Genomic DNA, 20821 nt, shown 5'->3' with positions numbered 1-20821 from the left:
AGTCCCCCCGTCCCGGGATGGTCACTGTCCCCTTGGTCCCCCGGGGGTGACATCATTATCCCCTCGGTCCCTCCGGGGGAGACATCACTGCCCCCTCGGTCCCCCCGGGGATGAGATCACTGTCCCCCTCCGGGTACTCTTCCCCGGTCCCGGGGTGACGTCACTGCCCCCTCGGTCCCCCCGGGGATGAGGTCGTCCCCTCGCCCCGGGGTGACGTCACTGCCCCCTCGGTCCCCCCGGGGATGAGGTCACTGTCCCCCTCGGTCCCCCGGGGGTGACGTCACTGCCCCCTCGGTCCCCCGGGCGCGGTCACGGTCCCTGGGCCCTCCGTGCCCCCGGGGTGCAGGCAGGACGCGCACCCGCCCCGGGTCAGGACGGGGGAACTGTGGACACCGACCGGCTCCCCTCGTCCCGCCGGGAGGGAGCCCATCCGCGACCTACTTCCGGTTCCAGCCCCAGACGCCTTCTAAAGCCGTGGAATACCGCGAGACGTGAATCTGGTCCCCACAAGCGGATATCGCGAGATGGCCGGATCCGCGCAAGTTTCGCGACGGGTGGAAATCCCGCGAGAGGCGACGCCGGAGGCGTTCCCCGCGCGAGCGGTCTGGGCGGGGACAGCGAGGCGGAGGTGGTGAGGGTGGGCCTTTCCGGAACGATGCCGTCCGCCTTCTCCGTCAGCTCCTTCCCCGTCAGCATTCCTGCCGTGCTCACGGTAACTCGCCGCCTCCCTGACGGCGCCTCGGGCGGTGGCACTTGGGGCCACTCCGGGTTTGCCCGCTTCCGCCGTGGGCGCCAACCGCACCGGACGGCGCGTAGGGGCGGGGCTAGGTGGGCGGGGCTTGGTGGGCGGGGGTTTGCGGGCGCTGGGCGGGGCGCCCAGGGGGCGGGGCTTCGGGGCGGGGTCTACGCACGGTGGGCGGGGCTTTCGGGGCGGGGTCTGCGCACGGCGGGCGGGGTTTCGGGGCGGGGTTTGCGCGCGGTGGGCGGGGCTTCGGGGCGGGGTCTGCGCGCGGTGGGCGGGGCTTGCGCGCGGTGGGCGGGGCTTGCGCGCGATGGGCGGGGCTCCCGCGGTGCTGGAGGCGGTGTGGACAGCCCCGCGGTGGAGTTGCTGGGCCGGGCGGCGTGAGCTCCGGAGCGGCCCTGGCGGGGTCCTGCACGCCCCGTCCTCCGCCCGTCCCGCGGGTGCCCTCCGCACCTGGTGGGGCAGGGAGCCGTGGCCAGTTGGCCCTGCGGAGGCGCGCGGGAGCGGCGGGGGCCCTCCGAGAGTCCCCAGGGCTCTGCGGGACGCGGAGGCAGGGCCGGCCTGGGAAGGGCAGGCCTTGGGTGTGAGTCTGCATCAGGACGTCTGAGACGGGGGGGGGCACCTGGGGGGGACTGAGCTCCTGTGGGGGGATCTGAACACCTGGGGGGGGGATCTGGGAGGCTCCTGGGGGGTGGGTCCTGGGAGACTGCACCTGGGGGGGATCTGGGCACCTGGGGGGAGAGCTGGGCACCTGGGGGGGATCTGGGCACCTGGGGGGAGAGCTGGGCACCTGGGGGGAGAGCTGGGCACCTGGGAGGGGATCTGGGCACCTGGGGGGAGAGCTGGGCACCTGGGGGGAGAGCTGGGCACCTGGGGGGGAAATCTGAGCACCTGGGGGGAGAGCTGGGCACCTGGGGGGGAAATCTGAGCACCTGGGGGGATCTAGTACCTGGGGGGGATCTGAGCACCTGGGGGGATCTGGCCACCAGGGGGATCTGGACACGGGGGTGGGGATTTGGGCATCTAGAGGGTGAATCAGCACGTGGAGGTCAGGTGGGCATCTGGGGGTGTGGACATGCCCCACAGAGTTGAGGAGACCCGGCATCTTGGTGCCATTTGGAAGGCTCACAGAAAGTTTGGAGAAAAGAAAAACTGGCAGACTGGGATGCCTCGGATTTCCCAAGGCCTTAAGTACTTGTGTAACGAATTCAAGGTAGTTCTGGGTAAGCCTTGGAGTCACCAAGTGGGTCTCCTGACCAAGTCACTTAACGTCCTCCTCAAGTCACGGGATGATCCTTAGAAACCTTAGAAACACCGTTCTGTTCCCTACGCTGACGGGGCAGGTCCTCGGGCACAGACATCCCACCGGTGGTGTTCCTCTTTAAAGCCAGGGCAGAGGGTTCCTGCTGCGTCCTGCCCTTCCCTTCTCCAGCCCCCGTGTCTACAAGGCCTGTGGGGAGGGCTCTGGACCCCTTAGCCCAGGGAACGCCCAGTAGCGAGGGACCACTGCCCTCCCTGACCCACAGACCCGGAGCCCGGCCCCTACCTGAGCTGACGATGAGATGACGTGTGTCTTACAGCAGACGGACTGGACGGAGCCGTGGCTCCTGGGGCTGGTTGTCTTCCACGTGCTGTGCCTGCTGCTCACGTGTCTCTCGTCCCAGAGGTACAAGCTGCAGGTCGGGCATTTCCTGTGCTTAGGTGAGTACGACAAACAGCTGTGCGACGCCGATGGCTGTGTGATGTGGCCAGGTGCGGGTGGGACACCTGAGGGCTGTCGGCAGGTGTGCACCTCCCCTGCCAGCACAGATGAAGTCGTTTCCAGTCTCCCTGCGTTGCCGTCAACTGCGATGAGTGCAGTGAAGGAAGAGCACCCCAGGGACCGTGGGGCGCCCTGTCCACATTGCTAGAGGTAGCTGAGGTGCGCCGTGAGCATGATCCGTGCACGGCCCGGAGGCAGGCCCCTCGAGCAGCGCGATGGCCTGATTGGAGCAGCTGACGGGCTAGCAACAGCCTGCAAACTTCAGGACTCTGTGGGTCTGTTACTGTCCAGGCAGAGGAGGGGGTGCTTTGCACACTCACAGTAGTAAATAGACGCTGTTCTCCACGTGCACATACTCTGGTAATTCCACCCTCAAACCAGCACAAAATTAACTTTACTTGGTGCAGCGTCTCTTGCTACACTTTTGCAGATGAAGCAGAGAGGTTCCCTAACCCCCGGGTCCCTCAGCGCCTGGGTGGCACGGCGGAGACTCAGGGCGGCGTTGGGGGCGCAGCGCCTGGCAGAGATGGTGCCTTCCCCCGCCCCACGCCTTCTGAGTCCTGCCTGCCTCCCCTCACCTGGCTCTTGGGCTTTCCTCATGGGCCCCGTTGGGTCCGTTCATGGAGGCAGGAGTGGAGATCGCAAACCCGGTGTGATCTGTGATTTGGGTCAAGGGCAGCAAGGCTCACACGTTGTAACTTACCGAGGAATGAAAGCTTCGGCGTTGAAAGCAGGTTGCCCTGTGCCGGTGTGTTAGCAGCAGGCTGTGGGGCCGCCTGCCGGGCTCGGGAGGGCCCTGCCGGGGAGGCTCGGGAGCATCACGGGTTGTGCCGTGGCCGCCGTCCCGCTGGGCAGGGCTCAGGAGCCCAGGAGCGTGGCCCCGGGGGGCCGTGCGGGCGGGAACAGGGGGAACAGGTTGCTTGGAGCTCTGGGCATCCTGCCTCCAGCGTCTCCGACGAGGGAGCCCTGACGGGTCAGGTAGGGGCGTAGGCGGAGTTGCACATGCGTGAGCGCTGGGTGTTCGGGCACAGGACCTGGATGCCGCCCTCTGCACCTGCTCCGCAGCTTTGGACTCAGACCACTGAGGCTTTAACGGGTCTTGACCTTTCTCGGTTTTCTTCTGTTAAATGGTTGGGGTCCATAATTTTAAAATCTTACAATTTTGACCTCATGCTTTCTGTAAAATAGAAGTTATGTTTCTCATCGAATTCCTGCTTTTATATTTACGTTAAATATATCATCACAGAAAGAACGTGTGCTTCTGTTAAGTCAGCTTCAGTCACCCCAATCCTGACGTGTAGTTTCTCTCTTTTTTAGTGATTTTAGTTTATTGTGCTGAATATATCAACGAAGTAGCGGCGATGAACTGGAGGTAGGCCCCTCCCCCCCGTCATGACTGTGGTGAGGGACTGACCGCGCTGTGGAAGGCATGTGCTATGGGGCACAGCGTGCAGAGCACAGGGGTCAGAGAAGCACGAGAAGCCAGGCCGCCGGAGCCCCGCCAAGGGCCTCTGCACGGACAGGCATAGGTTCGAGGGCCGGCTTGTCAGCTGTTCCGGGGTTTGCAGATCGGCTCACGCAGTTCGTGGCTGTGGGACAGGGTTCCTGGGGCCTCTGTACAGTGGCTCTAGCTGCAGAATAAAGGCAGGACCTTGGAGAGAGCTGGGTGTGCATGTGGGCAGGGCGGCGGGGGTGCCTGCGAGACCCCACGTCCTCTCGAGGCCTCGGAAACCCCCGGCCGCCCTCCTGAGAGGTGGGGGCAGCTCGGGACCTGCAGCAGGTCACTGCGGGTGCCAGCATCCCCGCCCTCTGCTTGTCCTTCGCCCCCGTGTTCAGCTCTCACTGCATCCTGTGGAGAGTCAGGCCTGTGCCTACGGCTGCGCCCGCGCAGGACATGCTGTGCCCACGGGGAGGGCTTCACCCGTGACCCTCCCACTGCATCTACACGCGGTTTTCAAACCGAGGTCCACAGGCCGTATCTGGGCCACAGTGGCTTTTATGTGGCCTGTGACCTGGAAAGGGTTTTGGCGTTTCTAAGCCCTGAAACGTTTAACGCTCTTAAATGTAAAGAAAAAAGAAAGACTAGTTCTGGACTGAACGGGAAGCAGGTGACGCCTAGACGTCTGGCCGGTCCAGGAGGTTGCGGCACGCTGCGCGCGATGCTGTGCGGGTCCCAACCGCATGGAGAGCACCTGCTCTGTCCACCCCCTGCCCACCTCCTGCCCCAGCGGGTCCTGGGGACCCGTAGAAGCCAGATGGACGAACACTTCCTCCCCTGCCACCCACCACCCTGCCCTGCACTTTCGGGGCTGCCTGTGGCCCAGCACCTCCCGCCCCGCAGCCCGACAGTCCCCCCTAAACCCCTGTCCTCAGCCCACGCGTCGGCAAGGCACCACCTCGTGGTCGGTGGGGCCCCTGGTGTCCCCCCGAGGATCCTTCGCTCTCCCTTGGGCCCGCGCCCACCTGGCAGCAGAAACGCTCCGTCCATGACAACCTGGCCTGTGTGGGGCGCGTGGTCCGTCGGTGGCCGCTGACCCCCACCTCTTTCCGTCCTGAAACCACCGGCTCATGGTTTTCCAGGACCCCACCTGCCAATCTCAGCCCTTCTCAGGACCCCACCCGCCCCCCAGCCCTCCGCAGTTCTCTCCCTGAGCGGGGGCACCAGCCTTCCCTGTGCGCCACCGCCGGGCCAGCCGCTAGGATGGTGGTGCACATCCGGAGTCACCCCAGGCAGGGCTGTCCCCATGGCACTATGCCCCGTCTCCGTGCTCGTGGCAGCTTTGACGGCTTGGACCGTGGACCTCACTCGCCACCCTGAGGTTCCTCGGGAGGTTAGTGGCCTTTGACACAGCGCGAGCGAGGCTTTCTCCATCCCGCCGGGGTTTGCCCTCGCACCCGCGACAGCAGCCACCTCCCGAGCGGTGCCCTCCTCGTGCTCTGCCAGTGGCGAGCAGCTCAGCGTGGTCACAACAGTCTCTCCACGTGCGGGCCACCGTGAGCCACGTCCTGAGCCCGGGCGGCCCCTTTCACGCACTCACGGAGTGCAGGGGCCTTTGTGCGGTCCACGCCTGAGTCCTCACCCGAGTCCACACCCTCCCTGCTTCCTTTCTCTCCGGTGGATCCCGACATGTGCGCCCTGACCGTCATGATCCGGCCCTTCCCTGACGCCTGGCCCCTCTGCCACTGTCCCTTCTGAGTGACGGTTCTGCATGTTACCATGTGGCCACAGGGGGACCCTGGGTGCAGCCGGCCCTGCCTGTGGTGGGTTGAATTCCCCGGTGCCCTGAGCCTCCCCGGGTGTGAAAACGGCGTGTGGGGGAGTGTTCCGCAGGCGGGGTGCCCGCCCTGTGCCTGGCTCGGCCTGGTCCTGCCTGGTGGCCCGCAGGAGCCCGCAGGGCTGTGACGGGAGTAGCGCGTTCCGGGGGTCAGTTCACCATTACCCAGGGCGTGCAAGTGTGTCCCTTGCCCAGCACCCTTGGGTTGGTTGCGGTGCTCCCAGCGCCCCCGGCGTCCTGCCCTGTTCCCCACAGGGCTGCCAGCCCGTGTCCCGAGGGGGTCGTAGGGCAGCAGCGCAGAGCCAGGGGGAGCCGTGGGCGGGTCGTTTGGAGGCAGGCAGGAGCGCTCGAGGAGCTGCACGTCGCAGGGTGTCCTACCGACACCCGTTCTCATGCCAAGTAATTTTTCATTCTTTCCTGAAACAGGTTATTTTCAAAATACCAGTATTTTGATTCGCGGGGAATGTTCATCTCTATCGTGTTCTCAGCACCGCTGCTGCTCAACGCCATGATCATCGTGGTACGTGTTTTACAGCCTTCCGGCCTCTAGCTCCGTTCTGTGTGTTTGCTGCTTCTAAAGACGTCTCAAAATGATTGTTTTCAGATTCTGTGGGTCCGCAAGACTTTGAACGTGATGACTGACCTGAAAACCCTGCAGGAGAAGAGAAGAGAAAGGAAAAGGAAAGAAGAGTGACGCTGGGACGCGGGTGTGGGTGTTCCTAGGGGCCTCTCTCCTCGGCGTTGTCCTTGGAGGGCCTGCGTGTGCGTCCTGGGGCCGCCTCGTCGGGCCCACCCCCGCCCCTCATCGTGGCGCCGCCTCACCCAGCACACGCGGAAATCATCCTGAAAATAAACGCTGACGTCCATGTGGGTGTCTCTCGAACCTGGGTCTGTTGGGACTTTCCAAGTGTATGAACCCGTGGTGTCAGCGGAGCGCTTCCGGAGTCCCTCGTCGTTCGTGTCCTCTGTGTGAGCGGAGTGACTATGAAGCGTCTGCAGTGTAAAACCTTCAACAGGTGAGACGGGCCGCGCTGTCGTGCGTAGGCACCGTCACCCGTGTGGCCTGCACGCGGCATGTGGCAAAGTCGGTGACATTCTGGGCCGTCCTGGGGGCTGGAGCCCAGGGGGTGCCGGGCAGCCCCCGCCCTGGGGTGACGTGGCCCAGAACCTGCGCCGAGCCGCGACAGGGAAGCCTGGGCCAGAGGACCCTACTCGAGATGCCGGGAGTCGGGTCCTGAGGACGCGTGCGCTTCTGAGCACGGGACCCAGGCCCAGGAGGTGAGGCTTCCGTGAGCGTCCCGCTGCCCTCCCTGGGACGGGAAGGTCACGGCTCCCTTGGGCCCTCGCAGCAGTTGCAGGAGCTACGGTAGGAAGGCCTCGAGGTCAGGGTTCCCCGGAGAGCGCGTGGGTGGCCCCTGGAGCGAGTGAGGATGCGCAGCGACGCGTGCAAGTGCCAGCAACGGCTCGGCTGTTCAACAGGTAGATCCTTCTACCCAGTAGCCAGGTTACGTCCCTTCCACGTGGATCTGCTGCCACTCCGCGGCGTCTGCTTCCAGGCTCCACACTGTCCCGAACGGCAGCTGCCGCGCTCCGGGGGTTTGGCGACAGCCGTTTGTGAACAACCGTCTAAATGTCAAAGATTTTTCCTCCTAAGTGAAACCTATTCTTCAGATTTCGAATAAACCAACGGTGTGAAGCACCTGCAGGCAGCGCTCTGGAAGACGTTGCAGTTCGGTCTCGAGCTGCAGGTGATGTGTCCGGGGACCGCCGGGTTTGAGCCGAGGAACCGCTCCGGAGTTCTGACCGCGCTCCCCCGAGCCCAGGGGACCTTCCAGGTGGATCCTGCGCGCGCTTTACCCTGACCCGTGCTGGTTCCTGCCTGACGTCTTATCTTTGTATCGAACGTAAAAATGACGCGGAAGCAGCGTCCTGCGTTGGGCCAGGTTTCCAGTCTGTGGGGCGTGGACGGTGCCCACGGGCCCTGGGCTCCCGCGGCCCGGCGGGCGGGCAGAGGGCGGGCCAGGACACGCTCAGCGGCCCGCGTCCGGGTGTGAGCTCCCCTGCGCGGCAGCTCCGTGAGCGCGGCCTCTGCGGCCTCCGCTGCGCGTGGGATGTTGAGGGGACACTTGTACTTCGTCTTCACACGGAAAAACTCTTTTTTTGACCGTCTAGTACGTGCCTACTTGGTGGCTTGAATTGCGGCGTTAGCACGGGTCTTCCGGCCTGGGAAGGTCCCACACACCGGCTGGCCGGGCACCGCCGGGTTGAGGCCTGTGTGCCGTGACGGGTCCCCCTCGCTCTCGCTTGAAGCAGGCGTTCAAGGACACGTTCACGAACAAAGACGAGAAGAGGAGATTTGTGACAAGAATGTGTTTTGCGTATTCCAAATCTGACACCTTCGGTTTCTTGATTGTTGTGAAATAAAATATATATTTAATAACATATGGCGTTTCCTCCTGAAATGTTTGCTTTGACCTTTCTGTGCAGGAAGCAGGGGCTCCCAGGACGTGGCTCCGCATCCAGCCCCTGGCACCGAGCACCACAAACCCAGAAAGTCAGACGGTCCACGTGGAGCACGAGCAGCACGGCACCCGCGTGGGCGGACGGTGACCGCGGCAAGGACGTGCCACACGGGCTCACCTGTCCCAAAAAGTCACAGTCAAAAAGTTTTAACTTGGAATATTTATTGAGTAGGGATTAGGAATAAGGAATTTCAGTGCAGGTGACACTTAAACAGGGAGCCGTGGTGACCCAGGTGACCCGTTGGGGAAAGGACCTCCTGTTCCAAGCACCCTTCTTTTACCCCGTTTCAGAGAACACGTTTTCACTGCATCCTGCATCACTCTGGATCGAGAGGATGAGAAGCCTTACTAATCTAATCACCAAAACAGGAAGGACAAATGGCCTTTTATTTTTATTTTATTTTATTTTTTATTTACTTATTTATTTTTTTTTCAAATGGCCTTTTTAAAGATTTATTTATTAGAATCCCAAGCAGGTTCCCCGCCTGATGTGGGGCTTGATCTCACGATCCTGAGACCATGACCTGAGCTGGATGCTCAACAGGCTGCTCACCCAGGCTGCAGGGAGGGCTGCGGGGGGGGGGGGGATGGAGAGGGTGGTGGGCCACAGGGAGGGCCGAGGGGGACGAGGGGACGGCTGCGGGGAGGGCCGAGGGGAGGGCTGGGGGGTGGGCTGCGCCGTGGGCCTCAGGGTGATGGGCTGTAGGGCTGTGGGCGCGGGGTGGGCTGCAGGGGAGAGGGCTGGGGGGTGAGCCGTGGGGTGCTCGGGTGGGATGCAGGAGCCCTTCCCTGCGTCCTCCGGTGGCACAGCTGGGGCCTGATGGCCATGAGGCCCGGAGGCCCCGATGCTCGGATTCCCTCGTGACGCGTCGGGCTGCCTCCCGCTGGCTCTCTGGTGGGCCACGCTCCACCCTGGGGAGGTGCCTGCTCTGCTCTCCGCGGCGTCCTTGGGAAGCTCGGGGCTCCACTGCCAGGTCCGGGCTGGTGGCTCAGGTGCACGCTGTGGGGACCGGGTGCCGGGGAGCAGCTCCCGACCGCCGCGGACCAGCCAAGCTGCGAGCCAGCGGGGCCCCGAGGACCTGCGCCCTCCCTGCGCTGCCTCTGCCTGCCTTGTGCTTCAGCATCGCCACAGAGACCTGGGCGCAGCCCCCTGCATCGGGCCTCCTCGTCGTCTCCCTGCCTGGTGCATCCTCGGGGCTCGAGCTAGCGCGATCCCATGTGCACGAGGACCTGTGAGCCCCGAGGACCCGTGAGCCCTGACTGGTGACACTGCCCGGGGTGGTGCCTTCTTGTCCAGGGTCGTGCTCCCGTTTGTGCTGATCTTCCTTCCCGTGTCCTCAGCCTCCAGACCTGGTTCATAAGGGCCTGGTGATGGCTGTCGGGGCTCTGGTTCCATGGTGAGCCTGGGGGCGGGTCATTTGCAGACATAGGGAGGGACTTGCTGTGTCCACCTGCGGGCAGCAGGCTGACCCTGGTACGTCTGTTTTACTGTTTCCTCTCCCTGTCCCCATGTTTGGGTCTGGCCGTGGTCTGCGTGGACTTTGTCCGCCCCTGGGGCCCGAGCGTGTCCTCCTGGGCATGTGTCCGCCTGCCCGCCACCACCAGTGGTTTGCACGTGGTCCCGAAAGTGGGCTGTGGGGGCTCCTGCCAGCCGTGTCCGCTTGGCTTGTATATAATCGCTGGTGTATTTGCCGCAGAAGGAAATCGTCCCATGTCCATTTGCTGCCCCATCTTTCCTGAAAGTCCATGTCTTTTTTTTTTTTTTAAGATTTTATTTATTTGTGAGAGACAGAGGCAGAGACCCAGGCAGAGGGAGAAGCAGGCTCCATGCAGGGAACCCGATGTGGGACTCGATCCTGGGACCTCGGGGTCACGTCCTGGGCTGAAGGCGGCACCAAGCCGCTGAGCCCCCCCGGCTGCCCGGTCCGTTCCTTATAAAGCTTTTCTTGAGCCCTTGGAGCACAGTCACGTTTCAACATGTGGCACCATTTTCAGTGGCGACGTAGTAGCCAAACCACGTAAACTCCATTTGCTCAAGGGCCTCCTGGTCCTGGAGATTCAGAGTTTCTCTACGTGTTTTCCTGACGCGAGCGACACACTGATGTGTGGCTTCAGAGGCAGACGTTTGCACGTTGGTTATCGACGTGGAACGAATCCTGCACGGGAGACGAAGCCAAATACGGGCGGGCGCTCTAGGACCGTTGATACAAACCGCGAATCCGGCTCAGGACGCCGAAAGCAGCCTCTCGGCCCCCGTTTCCCCGGCCCCGTGCACTCTCGGCGGCGGCGGCGGCACGAACGTACCCCGCTGGTGAACAAGCACGGATGTTAGCTCCCCGCTTTGGTGTGCATTCCGTTGACGACCAGTGAGGCTGACGGTCTTCAAGCGACTGTTGACAGTTTGTGTGTTTTGGGAGTGACTTGCCCACGCGCTTGATGCTTCCGCAGTATTGCCCCTTAAATACGTGGTTCTGGTTTTATGTATTAACGTCAATAACACACGTAAGGCAAAGCTGTCTTTCCAGTTTGGGGTTGGATTTCGGCCGATGTCCAAAGAGTTTAGAACTCTGGGAAATCCCTGTGTTTTCTGTATTTCTGCCCCCGCCTCGGAGGGCGCAGGGTCCGCGCCGCCGCAGCCCACCAAGCGAGTCTGCCGCCATCGCGTGCGTCCGGGCAGGAGGGTGACACCCGGTGACGACGAGGTCACTTCATGGCCGGTGCTTATTTTACGTAGGTTTTGGACGACGTTAAATGCCTCCGTGGTTTGTTTCGTTTTCTTACCCAGACTTGGCGTCACCACGAAGGTCCCTGGGAGCAGCTCCTCACTCTTCACGGTCTGTCCTGTGAGGAGTCAGTGAAACCAGAGTGACGGGAGCCAGGCTGTCGCTGCAGGTGAAGGTACGTGCATTTTGTGGTGAAACTGGTGATGGTAAAAAAAAAAAAAAAAAAAAAAATTCAAACCATTTCCTTTTCCATGTAAAAGTCTACCCCCAGGATCTCCGAGGACGCTCTTGCTGTATGATATTATTCTATTATAAAGATTCACATTTTTGAAATCCATTTGGGGGCACCTACGAGGTTTGTCTGTTTTCAGCCTGACCTTCGGCCTGAGTCCCTCGCCTTGCAGCTGCCGTCGGCTCTGGTGCCGCGGGAGGAAGGGGGTGCGTGTTCGTCCGGCCGTTGGGGTGCCAAGCAGCATCGGACCCTCCACCGAGCAGAGTAGCTGCGGCGCTCAGGGCAGCAGAGGTTCGCGTTGGTGCCTCACGTCCGGCCCCCGGGAGAGGCGCCGAGGCCCTGGGCCTTCCACGGCCCGTCCCACCCGCGTGGCGGCTTCGTGCCGGCAGCAGGTCACGCACGGCCCCTGGCCTGGGGTCCCGGGTGCGGGCAGCTGGGACACTCGCTCCTGGCGACTCTAAAAAGGTGCGAAAACAAGGTGTGTTTTGAGAGCGGTCAGCACGTCGGACAGAGGCCCCGGTGAAGTCGGCCGCGTTGGCCCTGGCCCTGACCCGCGCCGCGGGCGTGTCCACTCCCAGCTCCGGTGCAGCGGACAGGGTGGAAATGAGGGGCCCGGGGGCTCGCTCACAAGCCGGCACGGACGGAAATAGCGTCTTACGGGAAATGAGGCCTGGAGGAGGGCGTCTTGGGAGGGGGTGGGTTGGTTGGCACTTCCAGCTCTTGGAACTTGTTAGAGACGCCGCGTCAGCCAAATCGCTGAGTTTTTTCCTGAATTTCAGTTTCCCCTCGAGAAAGAAGTGCGTGTGAATGGCTGCACAGCCCTCTAACGAGGCCTCGGTGAGGAGCGAAGGATGCGAGGAGCGGCAAGTTTCCGTGGAGCGCAGGTGGGGCTCCTGGGGGGCTGGCCGCAGACTGGCCGGGCCGAGCCCTGAGAGCCGCAGCCGGCACCTGGAGGGCACACGGGGGGCACGGAGGGCACACGCCCACGAGGCCGCTCACCTGGGCGCTCGCTTACTGCGGGCTCCCCGGGCTGCAGAACCCTCGTTCTCGGCGAGGAGGCGTCTTCACGGACACCTGCACAGGGCGCCGCGGGCTGAGGGAGGCGCCGTCTGATGGAAGGCAGCAGCCCGGGTCACTGTGCTTTGCTCTCCTGCCGTCGGGACACAAGCTCACCGGGCCCTGGTTGTGCCGTCAGGTTAGTTTCCAGTTTGCCGGAAGCCGAGGACACGCGCCACCAGAGGAAGACGAACAGCGGGGTCCCGTGCATGCGCCTGGGAACCCCCGGGAGGCAGGCGTGCCCAGACCCTGGACGCCACTGGAATTAGTGCACACATGTAATTATAATGTATTTGCTAGTTTCTGGAACACTTTTTAAAGATGAAGCTTAAGTAAAGGCGATTGAACGTGGAGGGGATAACGAGGCTGTGCCGTCTGCTGCTGCGGTGCACGGGGAGCTCATTACCGGCCCGGCGCGCGGGGCCCCGAGGCGTGCGGATCAAAGGCCCGGGCCTGGCCCTGCAGTTTCCTCTCAAGAGGGCCTTTTAATGATTGATTTAAGTTGGAAGCTGCGGGGAGCATCTTGGTCCCTCGCGCCACGTCTGAGCTCAGAGGGCCTCGCGGCTCCGGAGACGGACGAGCGGCCTATGGGGACCCCGGGGCACACGGACCCCCCGCCCCCGCACCCGCGTTCCTGCTCTGTCGGGGGCGCGTCACCATAGACCCACACACAGCAGCGCACACGCAAGCAGTGCTTCCCGCTGTGCCCCAGGCCCCGGGGGTCTGGTGTGGACGTGCTCCCCGAGCCAGCAGCTGCGGAAGGTCGGCAGCAGCCTCCGGGCTCCCGGTCCGCTTCCCCCCGGGCCCCCGACACGGCCCCCGCCTCACTCCGCGCCGCAGTTGGATGCGTATTGCGTTTATGTCTTCTCCCTGCCCGAAATATTATCCGAGCTCCAGACGTCCTCGCCCCACCCCGCTCCCAGCAACTACTGATGTTTCCACTGTTTTTAGGAGTTTTGCTTTTTCCAGATTACTGTATAGTAGGAACCATCGGGGTGTGACCTTTCACGTTGGCGTCGTTCCCTCGGTCATGAGCACCTAGGTCCTCCATGGCTTTCATGGCTTGTAGTTCATTTATTTTTAGGGCAGAATGACATTCCATTGTCTGCGTGGAGCACAGAGTATCTATCCATCCCCGGGTGTGTGCGTGGAGCACAGAGTATTTATACGTACCCGGGGTGTGCGTGCACTAGAGAGTATGAACCCCCCGGGGTGTGCGTGCACCACGGGGTATTTCCCCATCACCTCCTGAAGGTCGTCCTGCAGCTTCCAGTCTGGCCAGTTAGGGGTACAGCTGCCGCCAGCCTCCGTGTGCGGGTCTCGAGTGCCCACAGGCTTGGGCCCCCCGGTGGACCCCGAGGGCTGTGAGGCTGGGGCATGTGGGAGCATGTTCCATGCTGCAGGAAGCCACCAGCCATCCTCCACCGCGGCCACACCAGCTGCCTCCCCTCCTGCAGCCCGGCCCACCCCCCCGACGCAGCCTGGGTCCCACAGGTGTCCTGTCGCCCAGGTGTGCAGCGGCATCACATTGTTGCTTCAGCTCGAAGCCGTGTGACGTGCAGCATTGCGTCACGTGCTTCTTGCCGCCCTCCCTCCTCCTCCGGTTACCTGTGCGCTCAGATCTTTTGCCCCGTTTTAAGCTGGGCCATGCGTGTTCTGCTTCCCGAAGACGCTTGTGTTTTGGATGACCCCCTTCCTCAGGTGCGCTTTGCAGCTGGCCCCTCGCAGCCCGTGCTGCCTTCTCACCTCTCGACGGCGTCTCAGCGAGAAGGCTTCAGTTCTGAGGAGTCCAGCCTGTCCCTGTCGCTTCCGCAGACGGTCCTATCGCGACTGCATCTGAGACGTCGACCCCTGGGTTGCCCGCCTCTTCTCCCCTCTGACCACAGCCTGGGGCCCAGAGCGAAAAGGTGACGAGGCACCGAGAATCTGAAAACGTAGACTTGACTTGAGAAGAGGCCCCACTCTGGCTGCCGCGTGGCGTCAAGCAAACAAGGGGAGGGGAGGGGAGGGGAGGGGAGGGGAGGGGAGGGGAGGGGAGGGGGGCGAGCGTCCAGGCGTGGGCAGGGTCAGGAGGGGTGTTGGCGGGCGGGCAGGCGGGCGGGTGCTCTCAGGATGGCCCTGTCTCGCCCGCCCGAGCCCACGTGTTTCTCCTACACACGTTAGAGCAGGGGGAGCTTTCCCCTCTAAGGTCCGTGTGCAGGTTGCGTCGAGGTATAGCCGGTGTTCCGGGGATGCTGCTATTTCCTTCTGGTCCCTCAGAAGATTTTCTGATGTAGAATAAACCAGGAGAAGGGCATAAATAGTCTCCGCTGGTGGGTTGGAAGCAGGACAGTCACAGGGGAGACGGTGCAGGACAGGGCGCGTGATCCGTAGGGTCCATTCGTCACACGTGGCTGAGTCGTGGCCACGTGGGCCCGACAGGGAGGCCCCGGACGACAGGCTCCCGCTCCCGTCCCACCAGATGAAGGAAACAAGGTGGTGTATGAGGCCGGCTCTCCGGGGCCGCGCGTGCCCAGCCCTGAGCCTTGCAGACGCCGGAGCTTCGTGGTTCCCCGCGGTGACGGCGGCGTGATTCACGACCAGAGAGCTTGGAGAAACGTATCCTGGAGTTTGCCCAAGATTCAACCTGAAGAAACAAAATTTGGTTTGGTTGTCGACACAGTAAGGTCACCAAGACGCGGTGAAGGCCGGCGGCGAGGACTTGCACGCAGAGGAAGCTGGAGGTGGCGACTCAGGCTGCGCTTTCAACAGAAAATAGTGCTTTTCAGGGGATCCCCAGGGGGCTCAGCAGTGGAGCGCCTGCCTTGGGCCCAGGGCGTGACCCCGGGGTCCCGGGATCGAGTCCTGCGTCGGGCTCCCTGCATGGAGCCTGCTTCTCCCTCTGCCTGGGTCTCTGCCTCTCGCTCTGTGTCTCTCATGAATAAATAAATGAAATCTTAAAAAAAGAAAAAAAGAAAGAAATGCTTTTCCATTCAGCACATCATTTTTCCATTTTTCCTTTTCTTGTTTCAGACTCTTTGTTGAGAGCACCTCTGCTTTTAAGAAGACTTCTGTGGTCCTTGTCTATTATGTAGGAGGCTCGCCCCTTCCCAGGCCTCAAAGGACAGTCTGTAAGTTCTGGAAGCTTCTGGCGGCGTTGGGTTGTGGTGCCCGCGCGCTCGCTGTCCGCCCCCCTGCTGCCGTCTGCCCTTCGGGCCGTCGGATGGTCAGGCCGGGGCAGCCTCGGGAGCGCTCCAGCAGGAGGCTAACAGCGATCCATTGTGGTCGACACGCCCGTGCGGACGCTGTGCTACAAGCCGAGGACAGAATTAGGGGCAGGTCCTTGCCAGGTGCTCAGCGTGCGCAGCAGGACGGGCTCCAGCAGGCACACCAACGATTCCGCGAGGTGTCAGCGTCCACCCGCCCCCTCGTGCCGACGCAGGCCCCCGCGTGAGCCCCGTCGTGTCTCCCGAGGCCCGGTCTCCGCAGACAGTCCGCGCAGATCCTGGGTGAGGACTCCACGCAGGAATCCGCCCGCAGCCGACCGTCACCCCACGGGCCTACCCCCTCTCCAGCGCGCCAAGGACACTCGACGATCTAGGGGAAATACCACAGAACAGTGTTCTCATCTCGGTGGATAAAGAAACTTTATCCTTAGACAAGATTCTTAAAAATCCATTTTTTTTCTTAAACAATCTATTAACAGCGAAGGGAAAATGTAAAACAGTGACTACGTTCATGTCATGAATTTTTCTTTCTCAAAGATGCCTCGAAGACCGTGAACGGGCAGCGTTGGGAGAAGCGGGCTACGCGCGAGGAGCACGGGGAGCACGCGGTCCCGGTGGGAGCACACGCAGGGCTCGCACGTCCACCGGTACAGAATCAGGCCAAGCGTGGACGGGCGCCTCCCGGGGTGGCTCGCTGGGGACGACGGCACACGATGTCCACGGCCAATTCGGCTGTGAAATCAGAGAGACCCGGAGGAGCACCGTCGGCCCGTCCTGCCCACTACCCCTGAGTCCCCCAGTGCGACGCGGGGACACTCCTTTGCCCAGGACACCACCACTCGCTCTGAGCCTGAACATCCTTAACGTCTCAGAACCAAAGTGTGAGCGAAGAAAAGTCGCAGAGAAACTTGATGCACGTGTGTTGATTCACAGAAAGTCGAACGCACGTGAGCTGGGCCAGTACGTGACACGGTGCACGCGTGCCTGTACCATTACGGAGCCCAAGGACACGGGAAGGGCAGGTTGAGGATGTCACTCGTTTCTGGATGCAGGCAGGGCTGGAGGCCACGGGTCCAGGGGGTGCGGGGAAGGGGTGAGGCCAGGGGCCGGGGGGTGCAGGGAAGGGGTGAGGCCAGGGGCTGGGGGGTGCAGGCAGGGATGAGGCCAGGGGCTGGGGGGTGCAGGAAAGGGGTGAAGCCAGGTGGCCCAGGGGTGCAGGGAAGCGGGGAGGCCAGGGGCTGGGGTGCAGGTGTGTTGATGGCGTCCTCTGTCCTCGGGGCACAAGCTACAAGGGTCCCGGTTTATCACCACAGCCCCAAGTGTGCTCTGCTTTTTATTCATTAGTAAGATGTATTCTAACGGGAAGTAAAATAGTCGTAAAATAATAATAATTTTATTAATATATAATAACTTTAGAAATTACAAAGTTTAAATGCATCTAATGTTTATGTTTATACTGTTGATGAACATTTGCTCCTGTATCCAGTGGGTCACCTAGTAGGTGGGAGGGAGGAGGGGAAACAGGGAAACAGGCCAGCGAGCTGCCTGGTGGGCCCGCCCAGGGGCTCCGTGCACGGCAGGGACACACAGGTGGGGGTTACTGTCTACCAAACTCTGAGCTGAGTGCCAGTGGGATGGGGGGAACCTCACCTGGGGGAGCCTCACCTGGGGGGACCTCACCTGGAGGAGCCTCACCTTGGGAATCTCACCTGGGGGAGCCTCACCTGGGGGAGCCTCACCTGGGGAAGCCTGGCTCTGTCCTCATCACCGACCCCACAGCCACGGCCACCCGCACGCACGTCCTGGCTCTGCTTCCCCTTGTCCACTGAGGAGCACCTCTGCTGGACGCACATGTCCCACCTGCGGCCCCAGCCCCTCCTCGCCGGGGGCCCCCGGGACCCTCAGTCTCCTCCTCGTCCTGCTCCCCTGCAGCTGCCCTCGCGGAGCGGTTCCGGGTTGGATCCCTTGGTTAGGTTTTCTGATAATCACTTTGTCTACTCACCTGTTCACTCCTTAAAAGAAAAATAATTACAAAACTTCACAGAAGAAAAGATGTTTAGTGATGGGCTTGATCGCAGGTGAGATTGCCCCAGCGACCGTAAATTCCTTGTGAGGGAGGCCCCGGGTCACAGGCAGCGCAGGTGGCCCCCTCCGTCTGCCTGCGGGTCTGCCCCGAGGGCTGAGGAACCGAGGGGCTCCCACCCCGGCCCCCGCCTCCCGGCGATGCCTTCCTCGCTGGGGACGATCCATAATCCAAGCCGGGAGCTCACCCTGGGCCCCGACACCGCGAGTGTTTGCGACGCCGAGAACCCGGGCTGAGCTGGGTCCGGGTCCCGCCGCACCCGCCGCACTTCCCCACGGCCGTCACCGGCGGCCCGGCCTCGGCCACACACGGCAACACGCCGGCTCCTGTGGCCTCGCCAGGCCCCCGGCTGCTGCAACCGAGTCGCTAACGTGCCTGATCTCTAAGCCGCAGCCGGGAAATGCACCGACGGGGCGCACACCGCCTGAGATCCACGAGGGCCCTCCCGACAGGTGCCACTCCTGACGCGGCGCAGCCGCCCACCCGCGACTCGGGAGCAGCAACAGCTGTCGGGCACTTTCGGGTAATCACGGGGAATACCTGGTGCGCGCGCCTGTATCCATTTTCTATTCTGCGAAACACACGGCGCACGAGCTCAGGGTCTGTGGTCCCGACGGAGGGAGTGACAGGCCGCGCTGGCACCCGCAGGCCTCGGCCGTGGAGCAGGACGGAGCCCTCAGCTGCGGGGACACCCCCTCTCCCCGCCCTCACCTGATGAGACCTGGACCACCGGTGGCTCAGAGCCTCCCGAGCGGGAGCCTTCGTGGAGCCCGCGGAGCCCCTTCCTTGCTGGAGGGGACCCCACCCTGTTGGGGGACGGCCGCGCCTGGGCAGGGGCCACCGGTCCGTGGCTGTGTCCCCAGGAGACTCGGTGGTGCCTGGAGCAGCATCTCCTCACTGCCCGCCCTGTCCTGGTGCTGCGGGGCATCCCTCCACGGGGCCCAGGCATCCCCTGGAGACGGGGGCGGGGGTCGGCTCGGTGCCCGCAGTGGGTCTGCGCTGGGTCTGCGCCGGGCGCGCACCCGAGGCCTCCTTGAATCGGGAAAGCTGTTTGTTCAAGTCTCCAGCTTTCGGTAGATGCCAGACAGCGGGTTGGTGGTGGAGAGCAGGCTGGAGGGCCCGGGGCGGGGTGGGGGAGGGGGGTCACAGCAGGGGAGCCCGGCGGGTGGGGGGACCCTGGGAAGCCCCCTCCCGCCCGGTTCCCAGGGCCGCTGGGGGCCGTGTCAGGGCCGGGGCCCCGGAGAGGGAAGCGGACCGCGGGCTCCGTGCGTCAGGCTCCTTTCCAGCAGCAGCGTCCTGGTGTGGGGCTCACCAGATAGCGGCAGCCCCCCTACACCCACCCCCCGACTCACAAACATTTTAGGATCCATTCCAGAAAAATCACTTCCCGGCTCTCTGGGTACAACCAGTATTGATTTTGTTGCGTCTCCCCGATAAACGGAGTATCGTAGGCACTGCGGCTTCCCAGGACTTGGGGCTACGTGACCCCGGCAGTGGATGCTTGGGGCACAAGGGACTCGGTGGAGGGAACGTGCTTGGCGCCGGCCCCACGGACGGGCCACCCGATGACACAGATTTCCCGGAGCTCGCGGTGGGGTTGGCGCCCTCTGCACGGCGGCTCTGACGGCAGGGGAGCCCCGGGAGGTCAGCTGGGCTGCGACCCGGGGCCCCTGCACTCGGCGGGAGGCCTCCAGGCTCCCTCGTCCTGTGCGACGTGCGGGATCGTGGTCCCCAGGATCCGTGTGCAGCTGCCTGACCCCGCTCGGCCTTCAGGCCCTACCCTGGTGCCGCGTGTGATCCGCACAGGGGCTGGGGTCGTGCGGGGGCACCGGGCTCCAGGCCCTCCCTGGACGCGTCCTCACCCCCACCAGGCGGCCGTCAGGGCAAAGCCGGCCTGAGCCAACACCCCTCTCCCAAACGTCCTGTTGTCCCAGAGCTTTACATCTTTTTTTAAAATATTTTATTTATTTATTCATGAGAATAAATACCCAGAGAGAGAGGCAGAGACACCGGCAGAGGGAGACGCAGGCTCCCTGTAGGGAGCCTGACACAGGACTCGATCCCGGGACCCCAGAGTCACGCCCTGGGCTGCAGGCGGCGCTAAACCGCTGAGCCCCCGGGATCCCCAGAGCTTTACATCTTCACGACGGCCCCAAACTCCAGCCACAGCTTAAACCAGAAGCTGGGATCGCACTTGACGACGGCCACTCGGTCTCCCCCCAGCTGGCTTCGGCCCACCCTCCCTCCACCTGCGCCCACCCCACCTGGCTCTCTCCTGCTCTCCCTCCCCAGGAAGGCAGGCGCTCGGGAGAGCCCGGGGGCGGGGGCCCGCGTGTCCGTGACTCCCCCTGACCCAGGAGGCCGGCCTTGCAGGCCCCTCAGCGCGGCCGTGCAGACCCTGCGTCGCCCCAGGCCCTCGCCACTGCTCATCCCCCATATTTGGGTAGAGGAGCAGCTCCCCTGGGTGCCTGCCCCTCCCCCGCTGCCACACCGGGCACCCACAGGTATTTACCCCCAGGACACAATGACGGGAGCCTGTGGGCTGGGGAGCAGCGAGCAGTGAGGTGCTGGGCGGGATTCCCAGGACGTCCCAGAGCCCGAAGCCCGGCCGGCGGGGTGGGGAGCCCAGCGAGGGGCCTGGGACCCCCCGACCTGCCCACACTCCCTCCCTCGCTCCTCACCAGCTCTCGGAACACCAGCTGGCCCTCGGCTCTGTGCTTCCAGTTTTTTGAATTTTTTTTTTTTTTTTGCTTAAGTTTTTTTAAAAAAACCTTCCCGTCCTGGAATTGGAGTGAAAGTCCGTGTGTCCTTAACCTAAATCTGTATCTTGGCTCTGTTGGCTTTTTTGACCTTTGGGAAAATGCTCAGCCGTTCCAACCCTGATTTTCTATTTTTTTTTAAGATTTTATTTATTCATGAGAAACACAGGGAGAGAGAGAGGAGAGAGAGAGAGAGAGAGGCAGAGATGCAGGCAGAGAGAGCAGCAGGCTCCATGCAGGGAGCTCGACGTGGGACTCGATCCCAGGACCCTGGGGTCATGCCCTGGGCCGAAGGCAGGTGCTCACCGCTGAGCCGCCCAGGGAACCCCGACCCTGAGTTTCTGTTGGAAAAAGCCGAGGCCAATACCTCCCACAGCGTCCTGGAAAACCCAGCGAGAATCGTAGGGCGCCCACGTTCTACTTGCAGTCTGGCCTACGGTCCTCGCTGAAAACCACACGTG

At 62.8% G+C, this 20821-nt stretch overlaps 1 protein-coding gene across 2 annotated transcripts; it reads left to right on the top strand.

Annotated features, from left to right (window-relative positions):
* Positions 1–610: 610 nt before the first annotated feature.
* On the top strand, positions 611–8221 carry TMEM18 (transmembrane protein 18). 2 transcript variants are annotated; one of them, XM_055327530.1, is made up of 5 exons: positions 611–712; positions 2323–2443; positions 3822–3876; positions 6206–6299; positions 6384–8221. In XM_055327530.1, the coding sequence occupies exons 1-5, from the start codon at positions 656–658 to the stop codon at positions 6471–6473; spliced, it is 417 nt and encodes a 138-aa protein (XP_055183505.1). In that variant the 5' UTR covers positions 611–655; the 3' UTR covers positions 6474–8221. The 2 variants fall into 2 exon arrangements, with proteins under 2 accessions (XP_055183505.1, XP_055183506.1); XM_055327531.1 differs by lacking the exon at positions 6384–8221 and adding an exon at positions 5734–5765.
* The last annotated feature ends 12600 nt before the right edge of the window (positions 8222–20821 follow it).

This window comes from Nyctereutes procyonoides, unplaced genomic scaffold (assembly GCF_905146905.1).
Source record: "Nyctereutes procyonoides isolate TBG_1078 unplaced genomic scaffold, NYPRO_anot_genome, whole genome shotgun sequence".
Classification (NCBI taxonomy): Eukaryota; Metazoa; Chordata; class Mammalia; order Carnivora; family Canidae; genus Nyctereutes; species Nyctereutes procyonoides.
The sequence above is the reverse complement of the archived record's forward strand: the minus strand, read 5'-3'. Positions and strand labels throughout refer to the sequence as shown.